This window comes from Drosophila pseudoobscura, chromosome 4 (genome assembly GCF_009870125.1).
Source record: "Drosophila pseudoobscura strain MV-25-SWS-2005 chromosome 4, UCI_Dpse_MV25, whole genome shotgun sequence".
NCBI lineage: Eukaryota > Metazoa > Arthropoda > Insecta > Diptera > Drosophilidae > Drosophila > Drosophila pseudoobscura.
Genome location: NC_046681.1, coordinates 13009165 through 13034147, shown reverse-complemented (window position 1 = coordinate 13034147; position 24983 = coordinate 13009165). Strand labels below are relative to the sequence as shown.

Here is a 24983-nt window from a genome sequence, read left to right as displayed (position 1 = left end):
TAGGGCTAGAGCAATATGCAGAAATTCTTAATGCGAAAGGGATAAAAGGGAAATCTTTGTTAAAATTAATGCACAATTTTTCAATAATATTGGTTAATTATAGATTTTTAATAATATTAATGTTGGTTTTTCCAAATGAATACTTTTTTCATGATATATTTTGTATATGATAAAAACCTACATGTGGAATGTACATACTAGGAAAAATAGACAATTATATTATTTTTAAATTATTAAAATAATGTTTACTATTATCGAAGGCATACCCCTCTTGGGTATGCTATAATTTTGGATAAACTAAACGACCAAATCCCAAAAAAATCCATGTTAGAGGGACCTACCACCGGGACCATTGTGAGCTGTCAGAAATTGGCTGCTGCTCTCTTGATCTGTCAAAATGCGAGAGCTGGAACGACTTTCGTCTCGCAGCAGCAGCTGGGCTGGCTGCATTTCGTGTTTTTCCGCCAAACTGTGAAGTCTCGTGGCTCAGAGCCCAAGCGTAGAAAAAATTTAAAAAGTTCTCCTGCATCCGAGCAAAAAATTTAAAATATCGGTGCGAAAATGCTATAGATCAAAAGCAAAGAGTAAAATCAAAGGAAAAAAACCAATTGGAAATAATCAAAATGAATCGTCTGCTGCTGCAGTGTCTGGTGGCCACCATTCTGGTGTACAAAGGTTATAATTAATTTAAAAAATTAATCTAACTGCTCAAAAGGGAGTTTAGGAGGGGGAAAACAGAATCTGGTGAATGAAAAACTGGCTTGAAATTGTAGAATTTTCCATGTGAATTGGCAGAAAAATGTATATGCTGCTGGGATTATATAAGCAGGCGGACAATGCGCAGGTCCCGAATGATGCTGGAAACGACTCACATCTGGAGCAGGCATCGGGGGAAATAGGTCAATGTTTTTGCCACCAAGCAAGGCGGAACAAAACAAAGAGAGGGACAACGACAACGACAACGAATCCGGAATCACAACAGAACACTCGATAGGGGGTTGCTGCTGTTGTGCTTGGGGGTTGGCGCTGGCAACAGCTGTCCACGGGCATTTGTTGATCTATTTTAAACTGTTTTCTTGCAGTGATTTCTGTGCCCACCAGCACAACTGGTACTAGTGTCCAGACCACCACAGAGATCCCCCAACAGGACGACGACGACGACGATTGGGATGAGGACGATGACTCCCTGGAATCCGACGATGACGGACGCGTCTACAAGAACCCTCGCAACTCACCCTCCACCGAGTGTCCCAGGGATGAGGAGCAGGCTACGCTCTTGGGGCAGAAGTGCTTGAGAAAATGCTCCTCGGACGAGGACTGCAAGAGCAAGAAGAAGAAGTGCTTGTGCGACGGCGTCTGCGGCAACTCCTGCATCAAGCCGGGTAGGCCATGGACATACCTTTGGTTTCCGGTTCCATTTCTCACTGTGTCTTTTGTTTTTAGACCGAGAGTGCCCGGAACTGGCTCAACCTACTCTGGGCCAGGTCACCGTGGCCGGTCGCCACTTTGGTGCCCGTGCCTCCTATGCCTGTCCCCACGGCTATCATGTGGTGGGACTGCAGAGCCGTCTGTGCCAAGCCGACGGCAACTGGGCGGGCGCCGAGCCAGCCTGCAAGCAGAACAGTAAGTGAACAAATTGCACTATTAATTTCAATTTTTAATTCGTGTTTCTTGGGCAGTTTACTGCCTGAAGCCACCACAGATCGAGCATGCACGGAACTCGGCCCTGCCCGAGCAGGAGACATTCGACCTGGACTCGACGGTGCAGTACCATTGCCATACGGGCTATGTGACCAATGGATTTCCTAGGGCCAAGTGTCTGGCCATCGATAACCAGGCCAGCTGGTATGGACCCGATATACAATGTGAACGTAAGTTCAAGTTACTCCGTAAGCTACTTTTGGTGTAAATTCTGTTCTTGGGTTAACCCTTTTTTAGCCCGCTCCTGTGGCCAGCCACCGGATCCGGCCTATGGCTGGCATGCCGGCGAGTGCTATACGTACGGTTGCAAGATCACCTACAATTGTGGCACCGGCTACGAGCTGGTGGGCAAGCACGAGCGCTACTGCCAGTCGGATGGCTCGTGGACGCCCAAGGAGCTGCCAACGTGTGTCTGTGAGTATTTTGTTGGACTTGATTGGATCGGTGGTGATTGTAATTTGAACTCCCTTTGAACTCCATTCCTCCTCTGAAGCGGATAGCGCAAATGTAACCACAACCCAAGCGTCGTTGTCCTAAGCACGAGGCACACCCTTTTGAATTTCCGTAATGCAAGCAGGCAACCAGTTAGAGATCTGGGGAGACGTCCCCGAGCCAATTATTAAGACAAAAAGAAAAAATTAACCCGTACTCGTACTTTGATCAGGGCTCCTTTCAGTCTTGTTGAAAACCTTCCTGAATATCCATCTATCTATTGATCCTAGCGTTACCGACAGATTGTTCAAATTTTAATGCAAAAACCTTGTTGTTGTTGTTGGCCTATTAATGTTGATTGAATAAATAAAAGTTACCGCAAATCTTAAGCAAAAACAAAATGAAAATCAAACATTTAAACGAAACCAAAACGCTCACAGTTGTTTTATTTGGTGGATCCTTCCAAGAATGGCTTTTTTCGAAGATTTGTGGTAACTTTTACCCTTAGCCTTGCCCCAACTGCTTCCCTTGCCAGTTCATTGCTAACTTCCTTCTCCACTCTTCACTCTCCACTCTCCAACCCTTTCTCCAGTGGTGACCTCTGTGGTCTGCCCCACGCCGGAGAATCCCAAGAACGGCAAGGCCACCTACACCACCCTGGCCTACAATTCGGTTGTGAGCTACGAGTGCCGTTACGGCTACACCCTGGTCGGCGAGAGCTCCAGTCGCTGCGGTGCCGATCGCAAATGGAGCGGAACCCTGCCCACCTGCAAGGGTAAGCCGTTCATGCTCTCAGAGTACCCAAAGATAATGCTTGAACCTTGAACCTGCCAGAGATCAATTGCGGACATCCTGGTGTCCTGTACAACGGCTGGATCGAGAACATTGAGGCGGGCACTGGCCTCGGCGCCAGCATCATCTTCCGCTGCCAGCCCGAGATGATGATCAACGGCTTGGGGTCGAGTGTCTGCCAGATCGATGGGCGCTGGCGCAATGCCTTGCCCGAGTGTCTGGCTCCCTGCGTGGTTCCCACCATATCGCAGGGCTATGTCATTCCCATCGAAATAACCACAGACGAGAACGGAACGACAATTGTCACGCCCACAACGACCACAACCCAGTCGCCCACCCAAACCCTGGGCGGAGTTGAGAAGGTCAAGCACGGCACTGCGCTGGAGGTGAAGTGCGATGAGAACTACGAGTTTCCCGTCTCATTGTTGAGTCCGCCGACCTGCAACAACGGCACCTGGAGCATCATACCACGCTGCATTCCGGCCCGCTGCAAGAGCATGCCGCGTCCTCCCAAGCATGGCATGGTGATGGCCCCCAAGACGGAGCACGGCATGAAGGCGCGCTTCAAGTGCAAGGATGGGTTCAAGCTAGTCAGCCCAGAGGGCAAGGATGTCACCGATCCGCATGATTACGTGCTCACCTGTTCATTTGGCAATTGGACGGGGGAGACGCCAAAGTGCGATGAGGTCTTCTGCTCGTTTCCGGGCTACATACCCAACGGAAAGGTTCTGCTGGTGGGCAACATGGGGCTCTACGACTACCGGCCGTATGTCAAGAAGATTGTCAACAACAAACAGATCATGTATGACTGTGACAAGGGATATGTCCTGGAGGTAAGCCACCAAAAAAACTTTAGATATCAAAGTCCTTTGAAGCTGATGTTTCCCTCTCCCTCCTCCAACAGGTTGGTCCGCCGGGTGCCACTTGCGTGGGTGGTAAATGGCGTCCCCTGGATCTTCCGCAGTGTCTACTGGGCCAGCATCCTCGACTCCGTTGGAATCGCCGTCGACGTCGCTCCCTGCAGCTGCGTCAATTGAGATCCGTATATCTGCTGCAAAGACAGCGACAACTGCAACGCGAACTGGCGGAACACCAAAACCATTTGGAGGGAGGTAAGTATCTCCGGTCGCATCTCAAGTAGGTCTTTTCCAGCAGTGTTCATTCTAGCTGGGACCTCATCGCACCGGGTAAAGCGCAGCCCCAATCCCACGGACCTGGATCTGGCCTATTCCAAGTACTATCAGACCATCAAGGAGCGCTATCAGCGTTATGTGCGCAAAATGCTGGGCCACAACAGGATTTATCAGAAGCTGCACGCCCACGATGGACTCTGGTACGATCACAACAGTGCCAACCGTCCGAACAATCCAGAGATGGTCATGATGCGAGGCAAGACCACGCACAAGTGGCACAGCCCTAACGAGGCCAATGACTTTGAGGATAGAAACGATTATCGAACTGGCGGAGTAGTGCCTCTGCCCAACATCAATCAGAGCTCGCGAACCCACACCCACACCCAGTCCATAGACCATAGCTCCAATGAGGCGCCACTAGCCAACGGGTCACCGCCTCGAGCGGCATCAAGGAAGTATCACCCGAACACGACACTCTCCTTCATCGAACAGCTAAAGTCCCAGATCGTGGGACGGCGTCGAAAGCGGAGTACGAGCATTGGCTCAGGCTCCCCTCCACCGTCCGCCACGCTGCCCGATGCCGATGTGGACACCAGTGACGGGGGCGAGGCTGGTAAAGGTGCTGGGGGTAAGCGTATTCGCGGACCCTGCGAGGATCTCGACTGGGATTCGTTTGCCAACATTACCACGGTGCGACCGGGCAAGGTGCCGGGACGAAATTCCGTGGGCATCATGCTCCAGCTGGAGTGCAATGCGGGATTCAAGCTGAACATTAAGGGGGAGAATGCCACGGCCCGCTGCATACGCGGAATCTGGAAGCCCGAGACCCCGCGATGTATGTCGGCCCCATGCCTGGTGCCAGCCGTCGAGCATGGCCAGTACTACAAGGTGGAGCCGCACACGAAGCAGCTGAGTGATAAACCATCTCTGACGCCGCTGTCCACCTACGAGGAGATCCAGTCCAATGAGTTCGTGACCCTGGAGTGCGAAGATGGCTTCAACATACAGGTGGCTTATCCCATATTTGAGGAGGGTTCAACTCATTTAATTTTCCTTGTGCTTTCAGGGCTTGGCTCAGCTGCGTTGTGCTCATGGTTCCTGGTCGGTGGCCGCTTTCTCCGAGTGCACCTCCGTGCCTTGTACACTGCCCAACATTCCGGGTGTCATCTATGATGTGAGAGTGCGCCATCAACCAATTGATTTCCGAATAACTGTTCCATAAAATCCCCACAGGGCGGTTACCGGGCAGGTCTTACCATCGGCCATGGGAGCACAGTCAACGTGAGGTGTGAGCTCTCCACCAATGCCAATCCCATTGAGATGTCATGCCACAAGGGCGTCCTCACGCCACCCAGTATACCCTGCGAGTCGGGGATGCGTAGGTCCCGCGAGGAGCTCGAACATGCCACACCCACGCCGCATCCCAAGGTGGAGCACAATGAGCTGGACAACGATCACGATCATCATGACAACAACACGGACGAGCATGACCATGATGACTTGAAAATGTGTGGCCCGCCTATGCTAACCGACGGCGCCTTGGTTTACAAGTGAGTATCGGAATGGATTGATTCCCTCAGGCCATCATCAGTTTGTCCTTATCTTTGTAGAAATACTGATCCTCATGTTGATATTGATGGAATGTACGAGAGCGGCACAGAGATCTTCTTTAATTGCATACCAAATGCGGCTGGGGATCGGCAGACATGGCGCATTATCTGCGACAACGGACTGTGGATAGGACGATCCTACAATTGCGGTAAGACGACTGTCCCCTTTGATCTAAGTGCCATATTTATGCATTCTTTTGCCAGAGAACGGCACGTGCGTGTTCAAGAACAACGAAGCGAATGTGGTTAGCTTTTACAATGATCTTGAGATCCGTGAAGATGTTGTAGACTTTCCCCCAGGAGCTACTATAATCTCCAGGTGATACATATACTATTCGATTTCTGGTTGAATACTCACTATACCTCACTATACTTTTCTTGCAGGTGTGTCGATATTGGCAAGTTTTCCATGACTGGGAGCCACGAGCGCACTTGCATTCATTCGGAATGGACAAACACAAAGCCCGTGTGCTCAGGCCTGAATCAGGAGAACGACTATGCGAGTGGGTTAACTGCCGGATTTGCCGAGTGCCAGTTCATCTGAATCCTTTTTATTGCAGTGGAAAAGGCACCCACTATCCTGTTTCGCCACCAGAATGGACCCATTGCCCAGAGCAATGATGGCAAACTGATTGTCTACCCGGGCACCACGCTGCACATGGAGTGCCTGTGGATGCGGCGCTTCGGCAATCCCAAATGGAATGTCAGTCACGTGCACAAGTGGGTATCCCGAGGATTGAGCAATTTAGCTTGATGGGATCTGAAAATGGTTATATTGGCTCTTTCAGGAACTACACGGAGGGCTGGGTGACCGAGGCGGATGCGGGCCGGGACTCATCGCTGGAGTATCGGCTGAGCATTTTCGATGCCAGCCACGACGACACAGGATTCTACTCGTGCATGACCCCGGCGAGGCACGAGCACGCCGTCGAGGTGGTGGTCAAGGCGATCAACTGCCCGGAGATACCGATACGAAGGGGCCTGATCGTGAACACGAACGACACGAAGCTGAGCACACGCGTGCTGTTGTCCTGTGCCAATGGCAACTCGTTGATTGGCGCATCGGAGCTGTTTTGCTTGCCGAGTGGCAATTGGAGCGCACCGTTGCCGGTTTGCGAGAGCGTCGAGTGCGGAGATATACCGCTGCCGAACAATGTGAGCTCGCCGCGCGTCTCCGTGCTGTCGCGGGAGGTGGGCGGGCGCGCGGCGTTCTCGTGCTCGTCGGGTTACGGCTTGCGAGGCCCTTCGGAGGCCATCTGTAACCCGACGGGCGAATGGTCGGCCCCATTCCCCACATGTGTTGAGGTGCAGTGCGATAATCCCGGTGCGCCGCAAAACGGTTACGCCCAGGGCTCGGCACCTTACCGTGCCGGCGATGTGGTCCAGTTCAATTGCAACCCGGAGTACATGATGCAAGGTCAGCCAATAATTGCCTGTCAGGATAACGGCCGCTGGTCGGGCGGTCTGCCGAAGTGCGTACAGGCCTGTTCGTATCCAGGCACCGTCATCAGCGGCCGCATGTCCTCGGTCAAGTTCTACTACGCCATCGGCGAGAGCATCACCTTCACCTGTGACGCTGGCCTCGAGCTGCGCGGCTCCAAGGTCCTCAAGTGCATGAAGAACGGCAAGTGGTCGAGCGCCATACCCACGTGCGTCACCAACGATGCACCTCCGCCCGGCACTGTCGGCTCCAACAAGCATGTGTCCAACACCATGGGTTGAGTGGAGGATACCACAACGAAGCAGCAGCTAGCAGCTGAGCGAGCGGCCGTTTAGTAAGTTAATGAGTTAAATCAAAGTGATACTAATACATATGTACTAACTAATGCACATTCAAGGCTCACAGTCTCACGCGTATACTAACTTACTAATACACTGACATTCTTGCGATTCGAAATTTAATTGTAATTGTCTAACGGCCCATCATTTTACTATTAATAAATGTTCGTCGAATAAACAGTTCTTGGGCTGGGGCCTGGGATTCCTGCGAGTAGTAATCTTATTCGATTATTTCAAAATGCTTATTCGGCTTTTCACAGTGTAATTGTTATACTTCCTTATCCAAAAAAGCTTTATCCCCATTCTGTAGATCAACTGAAGAACAACAAATTCGAGTACATCTTGTTCAAAGTCCCTTTGATCATAATCGTTTCCTTTGGTGTGGTGTCTTATTCGATTTCGCTATATTGGTTGGAATCTCTTGTATGTTCTCCAAAGCATATCACATATTTTACTCAATGGTTCTGATGGCTCTTAGTTTATGTATAATACCTTAAAGGCTTTTCAAAGCGCCTATTAGCTTAAGAAAAAGCTGGCATACGCTTTTAGAACACAAAGTTTTCCCTGCTTTTTCAAAGTTCTCTACTCTGCCAAGCTTTTATCAGTCAAAGCTTTGTCCTTTAGAGTCCTTTAGCTTATAAAAAAACTAAAAATTAATAATAAGGAATTTATATAATATGTTTAAATGAAATATCAAAGAACCTTAAAAAAATATACAAAAATAAAATATTAAGGAATATTCTTGAAAATATCAATGTCCGAAAGGGTTGCAAACCAAAGATAACGCAACAAGGACTACGAACGGTTTAATTAATAATTATAATTAAAGTCCCATCACTATGATTACTTGTGTAAATATGTATATATTATTTACACTGTCCGGAATTAATATAATTATACAACGTTTAATAGCAACAACAACAGCATTTAATTAAATCAATTTAAAAATCACACGACAAGCACACGAACTCACAAAAACAACGTGAGGGATGAGAGGAAGTATCGCACAAACACTTGTAAAACACACTCGACTTTTGTATATTTGTTTGATGGTTGTTTTTGGGCTTTATTTGCGCAATACATACAGGAATAAGAGCATCAAGGACGGACGGCGCAGGCGGGATCAACAATACAATAAACATTAATGCTTAAACAAAGACAAATAAACATAAACATTTATGTCAATAAAATGAACTGATGCTTGACCCGCTCGGTCAGATAAAGCGTACGGTCGGGCACATGTCCCCCCCTCACAGATACACACGGATAAACACCCATCCATGGAAGGGCTGGTTGCAACACTTTAGATGGCTTTTCCCTGGACAGCACTGTCCTGCCCAGGCCAAGGTTGAAATTTGCCAGAGTCTTTGGAGCGCCTAAATATTTTTTGTCAAAGACCCCGACATCAATACGCACGAGTGCGGAGCACTTTCAGCAGGGCGCTGGCTCTTCCATGTGCATCTACTAGTAATTGCGAGTACACATGCAGTGCGGCTTATACAACAGGCGTAGTATAATCAGCGGCTAAAAATAGGACCATAACAAACAAAAGAAAGAGTTTTAAGATGGCAAAGATTAAGAACCAATAAAAATGGTAGAAAACTTCAAAAATCCTTTTCAATCCATCAACTTTTGTGGATCTCCGCGTTGCAGATGTCGATTGAAAATATTGAAATTGCACCAAATGGCGATTTTTAATTTATGCAAAAGTTATATTGCAAACTCCAAATATGAAGAAGTGATCTCTCATTTTTGTCCCGTGCAAAGTACAAAAAGACAGTAGCTATCTGAAAGTTGCGAAACTCATATCTTAAAGTAAATAAGATATTAAATAGAATCGGTATTCATGAAAAGTAAAGGCTTATGTATTTCTGAGATATTTTTTAAGTAATTTCTTTTATAAGTTTAGCATTACAGCGATAATTATAATACCAGATCACCTTTGCGAATATGAATGCTGTTAGGATTACTTATTTAGCATATTACTCAGCATATTATATATTCATACAAAATTAACTGCCATCCTGATCCATTTGGAATTGTTTCACTGATAGAGTACTAAGGTTTAGGTACTGGCCTCTGCTGAATTAAATATTGACACGCACTCGCACTCGTACTCGTACGTCTTGATATGGTTGGCGAGGTCCGTGGCACTGATGGCTGGGCCTAATTTGGTTTGAATACGGTTTGCTTTGTACAATTAGATTATTGACTGGCCCTAGACCTGTGCTCTGTAATTGAGTCCTGCTGTTTGTCTGGTTGTTGGCCAAGATATTGCATTAACTGAATTTAGGCAGCTATCAATGCATACAAATATATTTGATTGGATGCCCTTTTTGTTCATGAACAACATCTGTTGGGAAATGTGGTTCGGAAAAAACTGAAATTGCTTTTCAAGCTGCGATTTAATTTTGATTTAATGTCTGCGTTTGTTCGTTGCATCAAACACACAAATTTTGTTTGCGGCCACTTAGTGGCCCAAACTTTTACGTAATGGAAATTGTAGAAACATTTGGTTTTTGCAGCTTTTTTCCTTTGGTTTTGCGTTTTGTCTGGGTTGTTTAACATTTTGTTGTACTTTTATTTTATTGAAATTAATTAAAATTACTCGTGTGCATGTGAGGTTTTTGCGCGGCTTGTGAGTGCGGATAAACTAATTACGTTTTCATTTAAAAATAATTATAAGCTTTAAGTTTTATAAAAAAGCCTTTTCTCGGTTCTTTAATCGGCTTTACTTGGCCGTTAAAAAATAGAGGGCTATTATTGGGGGTGTTCTACTGTTGGTTCAGCGAATTCCAACCTCCGAAGAAGAGTAAAAGCCTTAAACATTTACCTTTTTGGCTTTTATTTATCTGTAAAGTCCCTAGAATTTTGTTCTGTCTGTTTTTGACTTAGGTATATATGTTTTAGATATGTAAATATTTTCCCCAAGCACTCAAAATCATCATCGGATGCCTGGTGCAATGGGCAGGCCAATTCCCCAACGACTTTCACGCCCTCCCAGCCAGTCTCTCTGCTCAGCAAACACATTCGCCAAATACACCAAAATCTGCACAACATCGGATACATTTATCAATAAATATTGAAATACTTATGCAGCTCGGCAAATATTTCATGAACCTGCTGGTCCTCTCGCCTCGCCTCTCCCTGGTGTAGAGCCAAATGCAGCATATTTTTCATTTCAACACGAGCAAAATTGCATTTTTAAATATATCGAAGCGAAGAGAGCAGGAGAGAGGCAAAAGGAAACCATTTGGAGTAATAAATAAAAAGAAATAATAAATATGCTGCACCAAAAACTAACAAATGCACAGAGCGAAGCAAACAGACAAAACAACGGGTAGAAAATATTTGAAAAAGCTTTTTAGTGTTATTGATAGTTCAGCTTCGCTCTCCTCAATGCATTTGCCATGGCACGGGGGGACAGGACCAACTGGAACAGCATTTTGTGTCATTCGTTGCTGTTTCGCTTTCCGTTTTCCGTTTTGCATTTTGTATTTGTTTTGTTTCAGGGTTTTGCCTCTTTTTTTTGTTTTGTGTCTTGAATCTGTTGCAGATCCGCTGCTGCTGGGAAGAAGCGCTTCCGGTTATTTAAATTCTAACAAATACAAATTGCTGGGCGTTTGCTGCTCAGTTAGGACACACTACACTCAACAGTTGTTTGACACCATTCCCATTGTTGGCCATGGGTTTTCACATGCTTTTGTCCCCCTATCTCGGTCTCCGAAATATTTTGCATATCTGGGTCATATTTCGAATGTTGGTAGAAGAGAACAAGACTGCGACGAAGCTTTGCGGATGTCCTTCCAAAGGTGCTCAAAGAATTAAGTCTATACCAGGGACATATATAATTGTAGCTGATATAATATAGCGACCATCTTGCGGTATTATTCTGAAAAACAGGGGAAAAAGCTTTAAAAACAAATCATAAATCCCAACGTGGCTTGTTTTATCTTTGCAGGATATCCTCTTAACGGCTTTACCCTTTCAGACATTTGTTCCGACCAAGTCCAACCAAGCATTTTTCTGACCATTGTCCAGAGTGGTGGATGCACTTTAGGTACTAGTACTGGTATATCGGAGCATCCCAGCGATCTCTCTTCGATGAGTGCATGGTTTCGTGAATGCTGTTCGATGCTAGCGAATATTTTATTGCTCGGTTTACCGTGCTCTTCATGGTATTGTGTATTTATTTGTGTGATTTTGGTTTTGTATTTGCTCTTTGTTGGTGCATTGTTTTGTCCACATTGTGTGCAGTACGCCATTGTTTTTCTCAACAGCGCGTGGCATGTTGTTTGTGGACAGCTGCCACAGGAATTGTACATTCATTGGATGGCAATATGATGACATTCTCCGTTTTGTGTGGACACGCCAATACGCTTAGAGCTCGTCACAATATACATAGAGTTTTGTTAAAGGTTTGTCAAAGTACATATTCAATTATTCATAGTCATTTTTCACTATTGGCAGGAATAATTCAACAATAATATTTTTTGCTGTTTTTCTAGAAATTTTTACAAACATTTGAAAAGACTTTATGGACTGTATCTCAGTTTGGCTACAACCCAAAGACTCCTGTAGTTCGTGAGGAGCCTTTGACCCACATGGTAAACTTGGTGACTGAGCTAGCCTCATGTGCTCACTTCCTCCCACTTGGGCACATTATTGTATCTACTCAGTCAGTCAAGTGTTGTCGTTGCCACAGATTTTCATAATGTAAGCCCACGCACAAGAGCAGCGAAAAGAAACAACATATGTACGTATGCCACAACAAGTGGCAAGAAGTTGCGGCGCAAAAGCAGTGCGCGTTGCATACTTTAAGGCGCTTAAATGCTTACGCTGAGAGTCGCTGGCAGGGCCATAAATAAACTGGCATATGCGCCGTGAAGTATGCAACGGAAGCTCTAATGCAGTTAGATGATGACGACACTGCGCTGGGGTGGCCCAGTGCACTGCAGTGGCACGGTGGCACGGTGGCACGGTGGAGTGCTGCTTGAGTGTGTAACTTGCAGCGTTCTTCGCGTGTGGCAAGATAAATCTCAACAAGTTTTTATGCGTTTCTTCCCGCTCTTCGCATTTTTCTCCACCCATATATTATTTTTTTCTGTATTCTTTTTGGCATAACAAAAGTTGACTACATAAGCCGTGCGGTGCAAGCCAGAGGAAAAGACTTGGCACGAAAAAGAACCTCGAGGAAATGCGCCAAGATGTATGCAGAATCTTATGTATTTTCTCTTTTGATGGCTCCCAGACACTTACTTTCTTTGATTAGAATCTGGCTGCTCTTTTCGCTTTTTATTCAGTTTTGTCTGTCGCTCTCGTTGCCGTTCTTAGGTCGGGCTCATTAAAGTCGGTGGCAAAGACATTAAGCATACGCCGTGGTGACCTATTTTAAAACGTGTTTTTCGCTTCCCCTTTGCTTTGTTTGGCGACATTTTTGCTACTATCGCTGACTGGCCCGACTGCCCGACCGCCTGCCTGCCTGTCTGCCTGGTCCTTTACCCCATTTACAATGTTTGTTGCTCTGTATGCGCTTTGGGCCCTTTTATTTTGCCTTTCGGCCATGCTTTGCCTTTTTACGTGACGAGACGTGCGGGGCTGCCTGTTGTTTACGGGTATGTTCGAAAATGAATGCCACATTCCTCTCTTTGCCTCTCACTGGAAGTTTCCAATGAAAAAGAGAAAGACGCAATGGTTATTTACTCTTATCATCTGGGACAAAGGGCTGAAAATAATATTGCTCACCTTTGACACGTGCTGACGAATCTTGAAATAGCTTAAAAATGGAGCTGTCACTGTGATTTCAAAGAAATTTAACAACTTTAATTAATTTTATAGTCCTGAAATAATATAAACTCAGGCTTTAAAAGCCTTTTATTCAAATTTGTAAAACTTCAAGATAAAAAAAACATTGTCCGGCTGTCATCTGAAGAGCACTTAAAGGATTAAAGCCAACACATTATTGGCACTCGAAAGTGTGCAATTGTTTTTTGAAAAATATTTTGGAAAGTACGGCGTGATTTCCATCAAAAAAATAGTAAAACAGTTGGCTTCAACAGCAGCTGTCTGTACGAGCAGGACTCCAACCATGTGCACTTTCCTATAAAAAAGTCATGGGACAGGAGGCAGCGCTATAGGCCATGGGTCTATATGGTATATGCTTATGGGCATGCTTGGCTCACGAGATAATTGCCAAAAGTTGTAAAAAAACTTTTGTGTTCTCGTTTTTTTCCAAAATTTTTTCTGTTCTGTTGCTGGCCAAACATTTTTCAGCTAGTCAAAAAGTTGGACCGTTGGGTCAAGCTGTGTCGTGATCCCCATGCCCATCCAAAAGGGAGCAGGGCGGGCGGAAATGGAAGTTAGCTAAACATTTTATTTTATCTAATTGAGTGTGTTTAAAGTTTAAAGTGTGCCAAAGTTTGTTGTGCTTTCCGAACTGCTTTTGATCGCTTCCAGAACCTACTCCAAATCTGGCCACAAACTGTTGCACACACACACACAAACGCAGTTACAGGCGAATCCACTTACTCCTTATAATGATTATCTTTCCAATGCCAGTTCTCACAGCTGCTGTGTGGCAGCTGTGGCACTTGCTGATGCTGTCGGTATTTCGGCTTACCCAACATTTTGATTGAGTTGGTCAAGTTTTTAATTTATTTTTCTCTTTGCGCGTTCGAGGCGGGAAATGAAAGCGACGCATGCAAATTCCAGCCACCTCGGTCAGGTCAATAACAACAAAAAACCAGCCCTGAAATGGTGACGGCCAAATAATAAAGTAACGCAAATGCCAATTTCCCGTCATACCGTCAATTTCGCATGCACACGTCGTATACGCAATATCCACTCTTCGTCCAGCTGGATTCGCTGTGTGTCCGCGGTGTGCAAATATAAAAATGGGCATTCCAAATTTATTGTGTTGTTTGCCACACTCGATAGACGAAGGCCAAAAAAGGCAACACTCCACATGGGTCGATCAGCACTCGTGGCTATCGAAATATAAAAATTCATTCAGGCCGGAGAATATTGAATGGTCGAGTGCGCAATTTGTGGAAGTGGTGGAAATTTTATGAAATTACCAAATGTTATGCAGAGTCCGTGGCATCAACAAACTATTTGAAACTATAACAAATTCGTAGTATTTCTTTTTAATTAGGACTCTCTTTAAGATCAATGATCATCATTCATATGTATGCTCGTGTATTTTTATTTTTAAATTTCTTGTTTACTTTCACTTTGGCTTTCCGCTTGAAGCTTTCGGAATATGGAAGTCTTTAATATGTGTTAAAAATATGTGAAAACCCGCTTTAAGTGGTGGAACTTATTTTATGTAAATTTGTAATTTAAATTCGTTGATTGACATGTGAGAATAAATGAAAGAAAAAATCCATCGCTGAATACCATATCCGCTTGATTATTGTTGTTGAAGTGTCCTGATGATTATGCTGCGGTTGGTAAAGTTAATTTAACAAATTGAACTGTCAATTGACGTGCTGATACTTGCACGCGTTTGAGGTGAAATTCGTAAAAACTTTTGAAGGCACTCCATGTTGGGGCGATCATGTAGGCACACTCTTAGCTAGCTTAGCAAGTTTGGGGCCACAGCCTGACATTGATAACAATTAAACAAGTTTTGCATATGGTTTTAAGCTGAACTGTAATTAAAGCTTCCTGGCAAGTGGATAGCAAAAAGTAACAACAAAAACAAGCCAAAAACAGGAATGGGAACAGGAACAACAACAACAACAACCCGAACTGCAAGTGGTGGAAACTTTGCTGGGGAACTCATAACTTTTACTTTGAGATGGAGCCAAAGTGCAACAACAATAACCCCCAAAGAGTAAAACTTTTCTCCATTGAAATTCCCTCGAACCCGCACTCCACCCACACCCACACTCACACCCACTCACACACCCACTCTCTTTCCGTACTCTTTCTCCGAACTTATCTCTCTGGCGCTATATGCGTGTGGTGTTAATAATAAACCAAACCAAAAAAAACCAAAACTTTTAACGAAAAGCAAATAAATTGCTTTTGCTTTTCGCATGCTGTTGTTGGTGTTGCAGCTGCAGCTGCAGCTGCGATTCTTAAGCCAAAGTGTTAAGCGTGTTGGTTTTTGGTCTGGCATATGCATGTGCGTGCCGGATGCTTTGGGGAGTGTGGCAGTGGGGGCGACTGTACCGAGTTTTAAGAGCGCCAACAGCAAAAGTTTATGCTCTAATTTCCGAAAAGGAAAAATTAGCAAACTATTTGCACCATCGCCATATCATAAACATGGCTGGCGAAAGAAATTGCAGCAGGACGTTGCCAGGGCTCATGTGTGTGTGTGTAGGTGTCTGTGTGTGTGTACAGTTGGTCACAAAAGTCACATAAATTTGGAATGACAGCAGCAGTTTTACAGTTTTTCGAGGTCGTGTGGCAATAAACTTTTAGTCCTTCTTTTTTCCGGCTCCACAGCGACAGTTCCTCAAAGCGACGCACGATGACGGACAAGCCAGAGGACGTGCAAGGAGTAAGAGAGGGAGAAAGAGGGAGATCGAGATACGGACTCGTAAAATATGTTTATGTCTGTGTTGAGTCAGTCCTGTGCTGCTGCTCCTCTCATAGGCCTGCCGAGCAGTAGCAGTAGCAGCAGCACTCAAAATTAGTCTGCTGGTCTATGCTATGAAACTATGCCATGGGGATTATTTTAGTTAAATTGCACGACTGCGATTTGGGCTTGGTGGGGGTATATGTGTGCTTGTGTGTGTGTGTTGGAATGTGGAAATGGATGGTGAAAATTCGATTTAAATGTTGCCTGAACCCAAACTTTTCCTAAAGCAGTTGGGAGAACCAGCAAAATGATATTTTAAGTACTTTAGCTTATACACCCAGAGAATGTTGATGCCCTTAAATTTGCAAATATGACATTAATACGAAAATATATGACCTAGATATATTTTATTATTAAAAATACAAATATTTCATATTTAAATTAAATTAATTAATATTTTCAACAAATTTTATATAATGGTATATTGATTTTAAATTGTTCAATATTTGGATTAAATATGGGCTGTATTAAAAAGACCTAGCCCCCACTTGCATTTATCTATGAGTGGGATAACAGGGAGCAAATGGATCTGTTAGAATAATATCTTCATTTATTTTATCGCCGATGAAATTTAAATCTATTGCGCCCACGCATGCAAATCGGATAAACCAATCGTGAAACCGCGACACAAATCAAACTGGTAGAGGTGGCCGGGCTGGATGCACCATAAATGATTGCCACAAACAAAATATGTTTAAAATAAATAAAACAAAGTGCCAAAGCCGGGGACCGCACAACATGCGAAATGGTGGCTCTGCCACTCGTCCAGTATACGTACGAGTGAAATGCCAAATAAATTGTAATTAAATTGACAGACGACAGGGGAAAAAACGATTTCATTACCAATCTCCATCTCCAGTCACTCCTCTGAACCGGGCATACATTGCATTTTGTTGTATAAAACGATTTATTCGTTAATTATGGCAAACGAGCAGAATGGAAATAGTCCAGTCAACGCACTCGTCCAGCCAACTGACAGCAAAAATCAATGGCAAAGCGACCAGCGAATTGTGGCCGATTTAGCCTGGTTTAAACTTCGCTTTTAGGCGGCAGCGGCAGCGGCAACAACAAAAGAACAAAACGAACAACAAAATCCATGGACTGCGGCCACGGTCTGGTTGTGGGCTTTGATCTGATTCTGACCCGAATAAAATATAAATGCCGCATTTCTTCGTTTTCCTTTGGGGTTTCGCCCGTAAATGTTCCCGAGAAATGGGTGCTTTGAAGTGCTTTAGGATGTTGGACTTCTAATTAACGAATAATTTATTATTTTTTTGAATTGAATATTGAATACAAAACATGCTCCTATTTTCATAAGGAAATCGTATGAAAATTAAAAATATAATTTTTAGTTCAAGTATCAAAGAAGTAATGAGAAAAATAAATCAAATATTAGACGAGCTTTTGACCAAAAATTGAAGAGTCACTTGTAGCATCATGGGATGGGCTCTAGTACAAGTACCGGCCTAATTAATGCGAATAAAGCCACTTTCCTCCTCCTTCTACGTCTTTTAACCCATTACCATTGGTTTAAAGAAGATTTTGTGAACAGGGAACGACAACAGCTCGCAGTACAACATAATTAGGCTTCTGGCAGTGAATTTTATGCCCAAACGAAATCGTCGCCACTTACACAGCCCTTAGCCTCCCCCCCCCCCCACCACGGAGGCACCCAACCATCGGGCGCCCACCCGCCATTCCACACCACTCCAAAAGCCGCCCATTTGCGTGCGTCGCTAATTAGTGTAAAATGTTTCCTGTTATTTACCTTTTTCGGTTTTGTAAGCAACAAAACAAACTGGAACAAGTAAGAACGTTTCACTCACGTACACTGTGGCTATTCCGACTAAGGGATACCCGCTACTCGGAAACTATCGGCAAAAACTCCTACAATGAGAAATATGAAAGAGCTTCGAGGAGGCTTTCATTTATATTTGGGGCAGCTGGTGGACCTTGATCTGCTTGGGCATCCTCAGAGTAGGCACAAAATATGTGGCTGTGGCGTTCCATACGATTTGGTTTGCCTGTTACAAACATTTCAGGCATTCTGTACCAACGCGGTCGGAAATGGTCAAAGGCAGTGGCACAGGACTGGGACCGGGTAAATGAGCAACTGCCGCTGGGGCGACGCATTTGTTATAGTGGATACGATACGTTGTATCACAAAACCGTTTCGGTGTCGATTTTTATTTGAGCCAAGTTACGTGACCTGTGTGGCCAATAATGAGGGAGTGACGCACCCAGCACCCGGCACCCAGCACGCAGAACGCTATTTGCTCAACAGTTTGTGCGCAAACGAAGACAAAATCAGCGCTAATTAACTCGCTTTGGAGCATAAACGCGCGCGCCCAGGACTCCATTCATTTGCGTTCAGATCATTCAGTCAGTTTTTCCGCGCTTAGCATGCAGAGCATCAGCCCAAGTGAACTGAACTCGACCCAACTCGTTGTCGCGTAAATTGCGTTTTAAAATAAATTATAATGATTATTATGTTGCAAACAACAGATGTCAGCCGCCCGACTGTTGCGCCCTTTCTCTCCGGCATGCCCAAAGTGGGTTGAAGCTGGAAAACATCTACTCCTTCGCTCTTGGCCCTCGGCAGCCAACCCGCCGCCACTCGTTAACGTTGGCAGGAGCCGGCAGCAGCAGTCGTTGTGCCCGTTTGCCACTTGGGTATTATGGTGCAAGCATAAAAAATTTAACTGAACAACATTAACGCAAGCATTTTATGGCGTTGATCTTAATATTATTAAATCAGCGACGAGTTTATTAAGCGCTAAACAGATGAGAGCGACAATTGCTTTGGATCGCTGGGGAGGGTGAAATAAGTTCCAGTTGGACTGCTGGATTGCTATGCATGCACTCATAAATTGTAGCCCATAAACTCACAGCTATATCAGATTTAGTACAAGGTTAGTACAACTACGGAGAAACATTTTTAATCATTAATCATGTTGCAAGGATGGAACAAGAGATTCGCTGACCCTGACCAGCATTCGGTTTTGTATCATTAGTAGGAGTCTGTATTAAAGATTAAACACTCTGCCAAATTTATCTTAGTTTTTTTGCGATATCTAACTAGTGATAATGTACGATTATTAAGTACATATGTAGATTGGGATAAATAATGCTACGATGGTAAGTCTTACTCTGCAAATCGAACGATTCGCAATGAAGCCTAATATTTATTATAGGAATGTTTTATTATAAACAATAGGCTTGTTCGCAATCTGACTTTTTACATATATGTAGATGATGATCTAAGATCAAATACGTATACGTATAAGATTATAAATACACTTGAGGGCAAGCCCCCTGACAAGCCCCGACTATAGATGCAAGTAAAATGTCAGTACCACAACGACCGAAAACCTTTTTATAGAATAGAGAGATATAATTTGAATTGTTTGTTATCTCGAAAAAAACATACAAAGTGTAGTAATCGTATATTTCACATTTTGATTTATAAAAAAACTTGAGAGAACATCAGAGAAAAGAAAACTTGAGAGAACATCAGACAACTAGGGGATCAAGTGAATTTCCTTAAACAAAAGCTGATGGACATTTGGGAGGCACCCAGTTATCTCCCATTTAGCAAATCCACTTATAGCCATAGCAACCTTATTGCACGGAACAGACCCATTCCTTGTGCCTTGTAATTCCAGTGTTTCCGGATCTGGTTGGACTGTCATCCAGAGACGAGTCAACGGCAATGAGAACTTTAATTGCCAGTGGACCAACTAAAACTAGGGTTCGAAGTCCTGCGGAGTCCTGCGGAAGATTAAGATTAAGTAGACCTTAAATTCGAATCAAATTTCTACGTTTTCGGCCCAATCATTATTTGAGCAAAAGTAAGCGAGATCGTGTTGACATTATAGTATCAAGAATCCCATCGAATGACGTCAAATGATGCACTTTCATAATTTTCCACTCAGAGAACTGTAATAATAAGCTAATCTATGATAAATGCTACATAATCAAAAGCGTTAGTTCTTCATAAAAGATGTTTACCTTTCGTGTCTCAGGAGTGCCATTATCCCGGTCTGTGGAAAACTTCCTGTGCACTACCCACCGATTTCAGGTTTGTAGCCTTTCTCTTCGTTTCCTAATTTGAAATGATGGAATCGAGAACATCTTTGAGTTGGATGTACAGAACGTGAGGCTGGGATAGGTTCATTAGATGGATTTTTTCCAGTCCAAGGAAGAAGATCTGCCGGAGGTCTTCGCACCCTAGTTAGAAGTCGATTAAAGTTTTGCGATTGAAGTTCTCATTGCCGTTGACTGGTCTCTGGATGACAGTCTAGCCAGATCCGGAAACACTGGAATTGCAGGGCACAAGGAATGGCTTTGTTCCGGGCAACCTTATGCTATGGATATCAGTGGAGTTGACGACGGGTAACTGCTGGCTTCATATTTTCCACTCAGGAGCTCTGCCACTGAGGTTCGATGTTTTACTAAGTCCTCTTTGATAGCCAGCTGGTCTTGGCGATGCTTTAATTGAATTGAATTCTTCTTGGAGATAAATTCATCAAGAATGTTTTTGCATGTTTCTAATCCGTTTATACTGTCCGTAAATCCTTCATTATCTTTCAAGATGGTGGTCAGCAGTCGCAGAAAAATAGTCCTAGATGCTAACTTTCTGCGACAAATGTATTTCTGGATATCCAATGGAGAGGGAGGATTCTCCTTTCAGAAAAATCCAAAAGCCGGAGCTTCTCATATTTCACTTGACTCTCGCACAGTCGATACAAAACCAAACTGACCGGAATGGATCCAATAGCCACATATAAATATAAATTATTTCTTTATTTGTCACACTTAATCACAATTAAAAATGTACATGTGTACATACTCGTACATATATTTTATTCCTGATAGCACATTCATGATAAGAAACGTCTCTACTGTGGTATGATCTCAAGCTATCAACTCAGTGAGTAATATTTTTTTGTATTCGTTGCATAAAATTTATATTTATTATTAAATTTACATCTTTGACTTATGCTCTCCATAAAGATACGAGATTCGCGTTGCTATGGCGATTCAATGATTTAGAATTAGAGTTAAATGTACTGTATTAATTTCTAATAATAATGTCGGAGGGGCAAACGGCATTTTCACATTTCGAATTTTATGCACCGCAACAAAGTGCCATTTAGAAACAATGTTATAAAGATTCTAGGAATCGTAGCGCCGTGTACTTGTACTTGTATTTCATGAAGATATCTTATTTTCTCGCCCATTTCAGTAGGCTTCCTTTTTGCTGCATATCTGGTTGATCCATTAATTTTTCCAAGTCGAAGCTACAATTCGTGAGGTTTTTTTTTCCAATCCCAGGCAGAAGTTTTTTCGGAGCTTTACGATATAAATATTTTACGAAACCAGTCCAGCTACGAGTATATTAAAACAGACAGTGATCAAGAACACCCCGAACTTAAGTCTAGTGAATATATAAAACAATAAATATAAAGATGTTCACTGAACTTGCATATAGATCGACAATACATAATACCTCGTGTAGGGGCTATTATTATATTCTGTTTTATTATCAACAATTGAATAGGATCTGAAAATGTACATAACTATGACATTCGAAATGCCTATATATAATCTATGTACATATATGTTATATTATAATTCTTAATAGGATTTGTTATCTCGAAAACAAGAGGCAAGTCAGATGCAAGCATGATCTATTTCATTGATAGATAATCAGCTTATAAGCGGATTTATAAGAAGACTTGAGTCTTTCATCTTTCATTCAGTTAGATTTAAGTCTCTCAATGGGAATATTAATTAAATTCCAAGTCATGCAAATATATTGGATTCTAGTGCTTCTCTTCCTCCACATAGAAGCTGGCATTACCCTATCGCCGGAAAATAGCGTCGAGAATAGTGCTGTGAGAATTCAGTGCATTGGGAAATCGTAATTGAAATAAACTAATTAGTTGGGTATTCCGTTTCCAGCACTGTGAGATGACTCGCGATGAGGACGATGAGCGGTGTGGTGCCATATGCTATCCGATTGTGAAGCCGCTACTCCGGTACGCAGCCTTATGCCAGGGGAAGGATGCAACGATTAACGACCTCAAGGACAATATTAGAGAGAAAGATGTGTACATCGCGCAATTGAAAAGCAAAATTGAGCTTACCAATTCAATGGAAATTCAGCTGAAGGACAAGGAGACTATATTGCATCTGAAGGCAATCGAAATTGTGAAAATGGAGAAAGATATTGGAGATCGGGAGGCAGAAATCCATGAAAAGAAAGACCAGATCTCAAAAATGGAATTGCAGATTCAATCTAGAGAAACTCTAATGCAATCAAAGGATAAATTAATCAGAGAACTGGAGAATCAAGTGAATTCCCTTAAAAGAACACAGGGAAAGCTGGTAGACATCTCGGAGGCAAGCAGTTGTCTTCCATTCACCGATGCCACTGATATCCTTACCATAGGGTTGCCCGGAATAGGCCCATTCCTTGTGCCCTGTAATTCCAGTGTTTCCGGATCTGGCTGGACTGTCATCCAGAGACGAGTCAACGCCAATGAGAACTTCAATCGCACTTGGATCGATTACAAACTAGGGTTCGGAGACCTGCGCGAGAACTTCTTCCTGGGACTGGAAAAAATCCATCTAATGACCCTGTCCCAACCTCACGAATTGTACGTTCAACTTGGAAATGTTAATGGAGGAACCAGATATGCTCGCTACGACGATTTTAAAATAGGAAGCGAAGAAGAAGGCTATAAACTGAAATCATTGGGAAAATATTCAGGAACAGCCGGAGATTCACTAACTGAAGATAATCTAAACATGAAGTTTTCTACATGGGACCATAATAATGGCACGATTTGCCCAAAGTATTATGGAAGTGGTTGGTGGTTTGGTCATTGCGGAAAAAGGTACACATATTTTATGCCGAACTAACTTTATTAATTATTACGTATTCATAATATTAGTTTTCTCATTATTACAGCAATCTCAATGGAAAATATTATGAAAATGGTGAAAGGAAATCCGTTGGCGGTATTCGATGGGACTCTTGGCAATATGATATCTACAGGATCTCGCTAACATTTTCTCAATTGATGATAAGGCCAAAAATAGAAACTTGACTCGAATTCAAGCTCTGTTTAAAACCATACTAAAAATATCTGAAACACCAATAAAGTTCTTAATCTTAAGGGGAAAAATCGTTCTCAATCACGCACTAGGAATTTTAAGAAATTGAACTAAATTTCAGCTATTCCTAGCTGTTTCTTAAACTTCATTCTGATATGTATCTAAGAGTGTATCTGTATCGTTATCTAGATAGATTTATCTCTGTATCTTTATTTTTATGCGTAGATCAGATTCTAAGTTTGTGTCCTTAACAAATGTGTGTTAACAAATAAAACATAAATAATAAGAGGTCCATTCTATTATCAAAAATAAGCTTGATCTGACAATCCACATAAGGATGTCATTCCAATAGTCATTCAAATAAAAATCATGCAAATATATTGGATTCTGGTGTTTCTCACGAATTGTTCTAGTAGCTGTAGAGTCTCTATCTCAATAAGTATTCGTATCTGTGCATTCATCTGTTTCTTTATCATTATTCATAGCCGTGGATATACATATCGGTAAACGAGTGTACAGGATGGCATCCACAGCCACACAGTTTGCAGGCCAAGCCAAATTGAGTATCCGCCGCGAGGACCGACAGAGTTAAAATAACTGCAACTACGAGGGCATAAGTTAATCAGGGTCGAGCTTTTAAGTGGATTACACACATGCGAGTCAGTCCTTGTTAATTGGAGCAAAAGTGCCGGACTTGAGGATACTTCAGTTAAAGTTTTTTAAAGAAAAAAATTCAGCTTAAACGCTTCTCGGTGACCCACAGAGGTGTTTGATGGCAAGGTTAAGCTAAAAAGACGACTCCTTCCGCCACAGGCCGTTTTGCCTTGACATTTTGAAGACATTAAACTGAAACTGCTGGCAGACCACAGGCCAGGCAACTGGAATGGTATGGAGTCGGTATGGCAGCAGGGCCTGGCCGGGTCGGGTCTGGTCTGGTGGGGTGTGGTCTGGCATGGTTGAGAGCAGCAGATTTCCCCAAAGACAAAGACAACGCCTGAACGGCAGTTCTCGACCCTACGACTTGGAGTCTGGGCTTCTGGGTTGAGGGGACTGGGTGGTGGGGACTGGGTTTCTGGGGTCTTGGGTCTGGGCGAGTTCAAGTTATGAATAATTAATGTCTGTCTAGGTGTGTGCGTGTGACCGTGTGGGCGTTCTCAAAACGGAAGCTGTCTTAGCTATCAGTGTGTGTGTGTGTGTGTGTCTGTGAGCACGGGATCGTTCGTGTGAGCGAGTTGATAATTTGTTATAATTGCCGGGGGACGCCACAGGTCAATTTTGTGGGCGTTTATATAAATTTATCAAGAGAAGTCAGCAAAGGGAAACCGTCTGTGGTTAGCAGAAAAAAAAAATATAAAAACAGTTGAAAAGTCGACCAACTAATCAAATTATGGTAGCAGTGCAGCTCTTAACTATTGAAAGGGGCCGTAAAGATGGATGAGAGGATTTCTTGATTGCTTGAGAGCTGCGTTTCAAGTTTCATAACTATCTCTCTATTGAGTTTGAAAGCTATTTCTGTTTATTTTATTCCAATAATAAATACACAAGTCAGATTGATTGGTCAGTTGACTTCTACTTCTTTCTACTTTCTATATAGAATGCGGTATTAAAGAAGATACTAATTTTGAATATATAAATATATTTTCTCTTTGATTTTCCCTAGAAATCCCAGCAAATCTGGAAGACGAGCCCAAGGTCGTTGAAAGTTCTGACCGCCTTTTCGGACGATTTCTTGAGGCACCTCCTGATGACCATAAATACCTTAACAGCTTATGCTTTACTTAAGTCACCTCAGCAGTTAAGAACCAAGTCAGAGCCCGGACA

General features: G+C 43.4%; 2 protein-coding genes and 1 long non-coding RNA gene across 7 annotated transcripts; 2 read left to right on the top strand and 1 right to left on the bottom strand.

Moving 5' to 3' along the window:
- Positions 1-330: 330 nt before the first annotated feature.
- On the top strand, positions 331-23224 carry Hasp (Hig-anchoring scaffold protein). 5 transcript variants are annotated; one of them, XR_004469476.1, is made up of 18 exons: positions 331-675; positions 1083-1382; positions 1444-1623; positions 1680-1871; positions 1939-2115; positions 2726-2908; positions 2968-3758; positions 3830-4037; positions 4093-5066; positions 5125-5232; positions 5292-5608; positions 5669-5817; positions 5873-5987; positions 6053-6171; positions 6229-6388; positions 6457-7443; positions 22005-22942; positions 23017-23224. XR_004469476.1 is itself a non-coding variant. In XM_001357272.3 (16 exons), the coding sequence occupies exons 1-16, from the start codon at positions 624-626 to the stop codon at positions 7388-7390; spliced, it is 4959 nt and encodes a 1652-aa protein (XP_001357308.2). In that variant the 5' UTR covers positions 331-623; the 3' UTR covers positions 7391-7665. The 5 variants fall into 5 exon arrangements, 2 of the variants coding, with proteins under 2 accessions (XP_001357308.2, XP_015035363.1); XR_004469477.1 differs by having other exon boundaries at positions 23000-23224; XR_001450895.2 differs by lacking the exons at positions 22005-22942; positions 23017-23224 and adding an exon at positions 7507-7665.
- LOC26533241 (uncharacterized) lies at positions 19432-20801 on the bottom strand. The gene is made up of 2 exons (XR_004469478.1): positions 20049-20801; positions 19432-19798 (listed from the first exon to the last, which is right to left on the bottom strand). It is a non-coding gene; the product is annotated as an uncharacterized lncRNA (long non-coding RNA).
- LOC117183990 (fibroleukin-like) lies at positions 22014-24862 on the top strand. Its single transcript, XM_033379793.1, has 2 exons — positions 22014-22702; positions 24823-24862. Exons 1-2 carry the CDS (start codon positions 22014-22016, stop codon positions 24860-24862), a joined length of 729 nt encoding a protein of 242 aa, XP_033235684.1.
- Positions 24863-24983: the final 121 nt, after the last annotated feature.